The sequence below is a fragment of the Ischnura elegans genome, chromosome 5, assembly GCF_921293095.1.
Source record: "Ischnura elegans chromosome 5, ioIscEleg1.1, whole genome shotgun sequence".
Classification (NCBI taxonomy): domain Eukaryota; kingdom Metazoa; phylum Arthropoda; class Insecta; order Odonata; family Coenagrionidae; genus Ischnura; species Ischnura elegans.
This window is the reverse complement of record NC_060250.1, coordinates 54,719,478-54,728,092: the sequence shown is the minus strand read 5'-3', so window position 1 is coordinate 54,728,092 and position 8,615 is coordinate 54,719,478. Positions and strand designations below refer to the sequence as shown.

General features: G+C 38.7%; 1 protein-coding gene across 1 annotated transcript in view; it reads right to left on the bottom strand.

The window, feature by feature from the left end:
- Positions 1-220: 220 nt before the first annotated feature.
- The window catches only part of LOC124158901 (probable G-protein coupled receptor Mth-like 3), a 64,992-nt gene continuing 56,597 nt past the window's right edge, over positions 221-8,615 (bottom strand). The window contains exons 4-8 of the mRNA XM_046534311.1: positions 7,139-7,406; positions 5,978-6,056; positions 4,205-4,383; positions 2,057-2,231; positions 221-1,654 (exon numbers count right to left, since the gene is read on the bottom strand). Coding sequence (XP_046390267.1) covers positions 1,273-1,654; positions 2,057-2,231; positions 4,205-4,383; positions 5,978-6,056; positions 7,139-7,406 — 1,083 coding nt within the window. The 3' untranslated portion in view covers positions 221-1,272. The remainder of the gene's footprint in view (positions 1,655-2,056; positions 2,232-4,204; positions 4,384-5,977; positions 6,057-7,138; positions 7,407-8,615) is intronic.

The following is an 8,615-nucleotide window of genomic DNA, read 5'->3' as shown; positions in this document are numbered from 1 at the left end:
AATGAAAATTCTACTAAATACCACCTCTTAGGTACTCAATCTGGATGATACCACAACATGCCTTGGCCTTTTGAAAGGTCTTAGTACACTACTTCCAAGACGTTAACTATTTTGTTTTCAGATATTGGTACTTGCTTAACCTACAGGTTGGTTTTTTTTGCATGAAATAGAGTCATGACGTACAATACTAGAATCTAGAATACATTAACATACACAGCCATTGAAAAATCAAGTACATATAAGGTTTTATTTGGGATATACAAGAATTTTACTGGCAAGCAGTGATTAAGATATTCTTGGTATAACATTGTCAATACAATAAAAAATAAAAATACTGAATTCATTATTCACTTATCACAATATATAAACAGAAAACACCTTCTAAGCTGAAAGGACTGAAACCTACAACAGGAGGTTTTCCAGGCACATGCTCATCACTAACCCCTCTGAAATGCTAACCACCTTCAACAGGCACAGTGGAAGGGAACATACAACAGGAGGTTTTCCAGGAAATGATGCATGAACATCAGCTTCCACCAGAATCAGGATGGAATGTTATAAGAAGTCCAGAATAACATAGTTAAAAGCAGCCATTGCTGAGTTTCACTTTAGCAACCATCAAGAAAAGGATCACTGTTAACACAATCTGATGAGTGAAGCTGATGTGAAAGCATTAAAACAATTTTCAGTTTTGCTTGAAACAAATGCTATTAATGAAACAATAAATTACCTGAGATACTGAAGAAACAAGCTGACATTTTTCATTCAAATATTCACCATAGAAATTTTACAGTTTAGAAAACCAGAAGAGCAATACAATCTGATCCTCCCCAGTTATGAAGCTGCCCTCATTTCAGCTACCTTTCAGACAGTTCCAATGGTGCAATGATTTACAGGCTCTAGAATCATCATCCCTTTAGAAACTAAAAGGAAGAGTAAATTTAAAAATATTGCCACCACAATGAACCTCACAATATAACTAGCAAAACAAATTGCCATCCACTTGAGCCATACACAACTTTCAAGATTCTTCCTAGACTGAAAAATTTAGCCAGAATATTTCTTGACCAACATCATCGGAAAATTAAATGCGGCAAATGCAAATTATGGTCCTTCAGGGCTGACAGAATCATTCTGGTGACTGAAACATCTTTTGGCCACAAAAAAATACATATATTGGGAGGATATGTCACCCATCCCAAAGGATTGTACACAGAATGGCCACCTGAGTGGCAGGACTCAATTTTCCAGGCTGTCCACCGAAACTGAGGCTCAAGTGACTGTGGTCACTTCTCCCGACGGTGCCGTCTCAGAAACCCTAGAAGACACAGTGTCTAGCTTGAATTTGCTGTCATCAATGCATGAGCTGACCAAGTTAGAAGAGACAGTGGAGGCAGATGTGCCACGATCCAAGTTGAGGGTGGTATTCGGCACCATGAACTTTAGCTTGGCTGCCAACCTGGGACACAAAGTCTTGGTGAGCTTCCGGCGTATTTTAATCTTCCAAACGAAGATGTAGAACACAAAAACTCCCTGCAAGGTGTTCAGGAGATCAAATGGAAGCCAGATGCACCCACCGCCGACAATCCAAGAAATGATCTCCAAGGCCCAGTTTACACCCATGACGATGAAGAGTTTCAGATAAAGCATGAATCTGTAAAGGAAACACATATTTAAAAATAGGAACACTTTCCATTCGACCAGCAATAGCTTTAGCATGTGTAACATGGGTGGGCCAGATTATAAAATGGGTTGGCTTTCGTCATCATAAAATCCACTTCAATTGTATTTGTTTTATTTTGCGAAGTTAATATGGGCAATACAAAATTGTTTAGCAAATTAACAGAGTGGTTTTCCATAGACCCATAACTGTACTATCTATTTATTTAATTTTATAAAATAAAATTTAACTTAGGACTTCGATTCTGAAATTTGTCCATCTTGTTTGGATGCGTAGAAAAAAACCAAACTTGAATTTTAGAATAGCTAATCACAAAAACTCTTATATTATTATATATTCAATGAAAAATGGGTACATAAGTACCATTTCTCATACCTTTGATTGCTGTCATCTCCATCTGACTGATGTCGTCTGCTGTCACCTTTCTTCAGCACCCTTGTGTCACGCTTCAGAGTATAGATTTTGCGGGCTGTCAGCATGAATAGTACAATGTTGCAGGCAATAATTAAACCCACAGGGGCAATGAAGTAGACAATTCTGCTGCTGTCACCTGATAGAATATGTCATGAAAGGAAAATTAATTTTCATAAAATTTACAAATACATCTAATGAAAAAGATCTCTAAGTACTGGAGCTTACAGAAGGATACCTCGGTTAAAAATACTTTTTATTTTTATTTAAAAAAAATTTATTCTCAAACCACTGGATACCACTCATATTGGCCATTTTACATTGGGGTATTCAACAAATTTAACAACTAAACATGCACAAACAACCATGTCCTGGACAGAGGAAATCTACCTAGGCGGGACTCGAACCCGTGACCTCTTGTCTGGCAGGCAAGAACGTTACCCCGCCGCCACCGAGGCTGGAAAACCTGTGTTACCTGTATTTCACAAAAAGCTCCAGCAAAGGAGCAATATAACTTCAAAAAATTATCTGTATTGTGACATATGTCCGACATACCGACCATATGTCACGTATTTTCTCTCGTTATGTAATGACCCGAGTAGGGGATGATCACATATGTGTGGATGAGCGTGGGTATGTCTGAGTGTGTGCGTAATAGTGTGTCATGCCCCGGGCATGAGGTAAAAGTGACTCACAAATGTTCAGTGTTTGGTCAGCTCGGACCGGTGGTTGCCCCACCCAACAGTGAGGCCCAAGAGTAACCCCTCTTCTCCCAAAAAACCCATCCCCTGTGTATCATCCCCCTACAATATCACTATAAAACGGCGGACGGAGAGAGCCTCCGGGCGAGAAAGGCTAGTTTGGTCGACGGGCGAGAAACGCTATCCTGATCGACGCAGAAAGGGATTGATGACGTGCCAGATTGGTCGTCATTTTTCTGGGTGTACCCAAAGAGTGCTGTTAGCGGGATGAGATTGTCTACGGAGGTAGCCAGCAGCGGAGAGCAAGATTGCAGACGAGCGACAGGCAGGACCAACGCCCAGAGGTCGGGAGGAAAACAGCCCCCGATCCCACGGACATTTGGGGTCCAACGTGTCGCATCATCGACGGCTCCTACTGCTCAAGGCTCCGACGAAACCGTAAGAACGTCGCAGTCAGCGACCCGTCCCCGTGCTCGTTCTCCCAGACCCGATTTAATCCCCAAACTGTGTATCCAAAATATTTGGGTTTTTTCTCTCTATCCCGGTGCGCCGTATGTAATCATCAAACTGTTGACTCCTTGTCAGAAATCTGATTCAGTGTTACCACGAGAGCAGCCTAAAAACTTAATTTGGGCAAATTGTAAACTCGGCCCACGAATTCTACCAATCACAAATTGTTGCTTTTTTGTATTTCTTTTGGAGGGGGGGCAATAGAACCATATCATCTTGTGCACTTTTCGATTCACCTCATTCTCATCAGGGTATTTAATTTCAATAAGTGTGTGTGTATGCTATGTCTGAAGTGGAAAATATATTTTTTTTATGTTTCAAAGTACTCAATAATCGTTCGATCATTCCGTACTCGGGACCATTGATGCCCTCCCCACCCAGTAAAATAGGTGGCGTTTTCATGTTCCGCCACAGTATATTCTCAAATTTCATTTTTTTATGATAAATGGTCAATATTCCCTGCACGAGCTACAAGAATGATGTCAAGTTACATGTCATCGAACTTCTTCCCCATACTCTATAAAAGCACATCTGCATTTACTGCCTCACACCATGTGATTTATTTGATGACCAAAGTCAAGTCTTCTTGCTATCATAACCTGCTAACTACAATGAATTATAGCACACATAACTTTCATTACAAATAATACTTGACTTATGTTGGCTACTTTGGTTCAATTTAAAATTCATTCTTGGACACTAATCTGTGGTAGCCCCAATAGCAGCAAGTGCTTTGTTCTGTATGACGGTGGTGTGAGGCACTTCTTTCTCCACCTTTAGCAGAGACCATCTCCATATTCTACTTGTTTGGCTATGATTTGAGTAAGGACCAGAAACATCTTCAGTTCCCTATGTAAAGAACGTTGTTATCATGACGCATTTACAGAGCAAGGAAACTCACTTTTAAACCAGCAGGTGACTTTGAATTCGGGCTTCAGGAAGTAATCTGGAACGGGACCAAACTCCATAATGCAGGTGATCATCAAGATGATGAATGGGATACCCCAGGAGTACAGAGCATACATGGCAAACTTTCTATTTTCTGTCTCCTGGTTGCTGCCAGCCATAGACCGCATACCACTGTTGAGGCAAAGAAGCGAGTTAAAAAAACAAAGGGCATCAAAATTTTCACCAGGGAAACATCTTTGAGGGATATTTTAAATTCATGAATGAGCAATACGATTTTTCATCATTTCTTCCATGCATATAAGCAGAAAATTTTGTAGATGGGGGGTAGTTACCACTAGTGGATACAGAAAAACTCAAGGGGAGTGCAAAAGATATCTTGCACTACCTTTACTTTAGTCATAATGGCAAATAATTAAGTCTCATGAAAAGTTTAAGATCTTTTCACTTAAACTTATAATACACATTTATGTGTGTCCCGCACCCCCTATATGTATCCACCACTGTACCAACATATGTAAGTAGAATATAACTAATATGGTAGGTAAAAACTTTTTAAGCTATGTCGTGGTGTGGAAGTTCAGGTGGCCCCAATGTTTCCCTACTAATGCGTGTTACTTTATCATGGTAATCTGATGAAAGAGAATATAGGAGGGTTCCTATCCCCCCACCCCACACCTTGCCACAGATTCCCAAATATTGCATATATAAAATTTCCTACCTCATCAGATTCCATTAGCAATCAGCATCGCTCGGAAAACGTTGGGGCCAACCGAACATTGACATGGCAACAAAACTCAAAAAGTTTTTAACTAGGTATATATATGTACCATGACAGGCACCCACAAAAATTTTAATGAAGAAAAACCTATTCTAGCGATTCCCATCTCTTTTCACTTATGAAGTTCACTGCCTGCCTTCTTATAAAGCAATTCATTAACCAAGTATTATTCGTATTCATTAACCCAAAAAAAATTCAATACATAAGTAAAAAGAATATTAAAAACAACAGCTATTAACCTCATGCATGATGTTCAAAGACACTGAGAAATTTAATTACAAATGGTATAATTCAATTAAAGGAACGACGAAGTGCTGGATATGATTGGCGAGGAGAGGCAGCTTTTAGGTGAGATACGTAGAAGACAGAAGTTATGGATGAGAGCAGGGAGGGATGTAGAAAATTGTGTTGGATGGTAGAATATTCGGGAAATGAGGGAGGGGAAGGAAAAGAATAGGATTTTTAGATAGATTGAAAGGGAGGAGACCTTATAGTGAATTGAAGAAGGCAGTGCTGGAAGGAAAGGGAGGCTCTCAGATCACTTCTTTAGTACCCCATGGAAACCTACCTTAATTGGTAGAATACCATAATGAATGAATGAATAATTCAATTATCTGAGTGAATGAATCAAAGACATGGAGGTGCATTTAGGGGAGGGTGAAATGCCCAGAGTTCCCATGTTTACACATTTAGTTTTTACAATACAAAAAATATACAATAACACAATCAATTATGACAAGACCTTAAAAATATTTGCATATATTATTAAAATATCTCAATGAATTAAAGCAATTCCATAAAAGCATAGGTTAGAATTACATAACTGAGTTAATGCACTTGAGGTCATTCACAGAGAAAAGGTTGTTACACCATGACCTAGTTAAAAGTATTGATGTGAATAAGGAGAATCGAGAGATTATCCGTAATGCATAGTTTGTAGTTATCAAGCAATTTAACAGTCCCTCCCAAAGAATTCCAGTCACTTACCTGAATGTAATAAACATGTCAATACACATGATGTTCAGCCACAAGAACGTGGAGAGAAATGAGAAGTACACAATTAATCCTGGAAACAAATGAGTAATGGATCAGTTTTCATACAGATTCTCAAGAGCACTCATAATTAACCTGGCACAAGTTTTATGATGTAGGCAGAGGTGTCATGGTGCCGAAACGCTTCGGAACCCCGTTCCGGCACTGGTTAGCAAAAGACAACAGTGAAATAACACTTGTATCAATGTTGCTGCCTCAAAATTTCTAATTTATAAATTTGTAACCAAAACAAACAGTTTAGTAGGAAAATTTAACTAATGGACTTGTAATAAAAAAACACTCAGAAAAATATTTCACTTCTAAAGAAAGTTTAGAAAAGTGCGTTTCGGCACTGCTAATTTTCCCATGACGTCACTGGATGTAGACTAGCCATTCATAATTAAAGATTATGCTGGCTTAAACAAGAATTATTATATTACCTATTCTCTTTAATCATGGAACTTTTTTGTTTTATTAATTTCTGAATAAACCTAAAAGCTAACCTTGTTCCTACAAATATCAGCTGCTTGTTGCTAGCAACAACCTCATGTTGTTGAACAATCCCATTGGCCTCGGTATATAAATTCTAAATCTTTTAAAGTGATAGAAATAGCTTTTGGGTCACTTGGGAATTCCTTTTCAAAGTGTTTAATACTTAAATGGACATATTTTCACAAAAGTATAATGTGGAGGCAACTTTTCAATATAATATTAGTTTCTAGAAAGCAGAATGCATATGAAATGCTGATCATGTTGCATGCTACAAATGTTGTATTAGCCGCATAGGTAAATGTACAGTGGGTGTTGCGGCACTCACGCATGATCTCCAATGGCTGCAAAAACCTTGTAAACCCAAACAATCTCAAATATAAATTAAACTTTAAGCTTGAAAACCCAAGATAAGGTAGTGATAAAAGGTTTGACTGAAGAAAAACAACAGGAAAAATGGTTTCATTGATATTAATTGGCAAACTTGCTTTAGAATCGCTCATAAAAGAGATAAATTTATTGAGAGGGTGGAGGGAACTCTTTAGCACTCTTGGAACCTAGGGTATGCAAAAAGAGCCCAATATATTTCTCTGGTCAGCCAGTGTAGTAGATTGTGCACCAACTCACCTGCGGCTGTGCAGGAGTTGTCATCCAAGAACTTTCCGAAAATCTGCACGATTGAGAGGAAGATGTAGGCTGTGAGGAGACTGGATATGTGGCACATGAGGCATTTGCCGTGGAGGTTCCTCAACTCACGGATGTAGGCATGGACGAAGAGGGAGATTGAGAGAAAAATTATACTTATGATCATCCCCATCGGATACAGGATGTACATTGCTTCCTCACATGTGTCCCTGACATGTTTTGCTGACGAGTTTGTTGCCCCTGTCACAGCCTGTGCATGGAATGGACAAAAGAGCAAGATTGAAATACTCCAGCAGTTTTTACAAACTTAATTGACAAAAAACATTTTTCATTCACTGACTCATCCTCTAGTGCAAGGCAATGTTAACATGGAAGAAAAACTAATTTAAGTAGGTAGAGATCAAAGGATCGTGAATTCAAATCTCAGGAGAAGCTTCTGGACACTCCCAAACAAAAATCCTTCAGTTCAAACTTCAAGGTGGCTAAGAATCCCTAACCTTATATCTAATGTAACTTTCATAAACGGTTGACTTAGTCTAGGTTGATCTGTATTCTGACCTATCCCTGAGTGAGTAAATTGGGGATTCAACATGGTTTTTGAAAATCATTCCATCATTAAAAAACATAAATAAAGTCTCATGATCTCATTGGAGTTCCAAAAAACAGGTGAAAGCCTGACGGAAAAAAACTGACGTTAGGGTAATCTTAGCGAAACTGACACAGAATTAGCTGGTAGGTGATTGTTTTATAATGCCATTTCTTACATCATTGTCACTTAACGGTTCAACCTAAATACAGGTGAATATTACATGTATAAGACTAGAGCTCAACTTGGTCCAAACCACAATAAAATTTTGGTGTCCAAGGGCCTGTTCCTTTTCATGGGCCATCTTGCACTTCGAGGTTATGATTTATTGGGAGGTCTGATGGCTTCACCTGGGGTTTGAACCCGAGACCCTTGGCCTGAAGCCATGGCAATGATGAGAGAAATTGCATTTCTACAATAGCAGGTGTTTTTATCAAGAGAGTGAATTTATTTATTATTCCATTGAAGAATAAACAAATTTGGATCAAATTATGCAATTCAGCAATAAAGTATGAATCAGAGCTACCTATATTCTCGATTTAAGACCTAAAATGGAATGTATTTTTTTCATAAAAGTCACCAATTTAGAGAGAAAATAGCCTAATCATTTTCTTCACCAAGAATAATTGATCAGGAAAATTCAAATCAAGCCAATTTAAAACTTTATTTCCCATCCTGATATCCAGGGTTCAAATCTTGACAGTGGCCGAGATATTCGGGAACATCGGCATCCCTTCTTTGGCTCTGCACTTAATGTATACCTCAACCTCAAATCGGAAATTAACATATGGTCCCGACAGTGCTTCCTGTAAACTGCACGCTAACATGTTTTTCACTCTCCATCCTTTACTCAGGGGTGAATTTAGGGAGGGG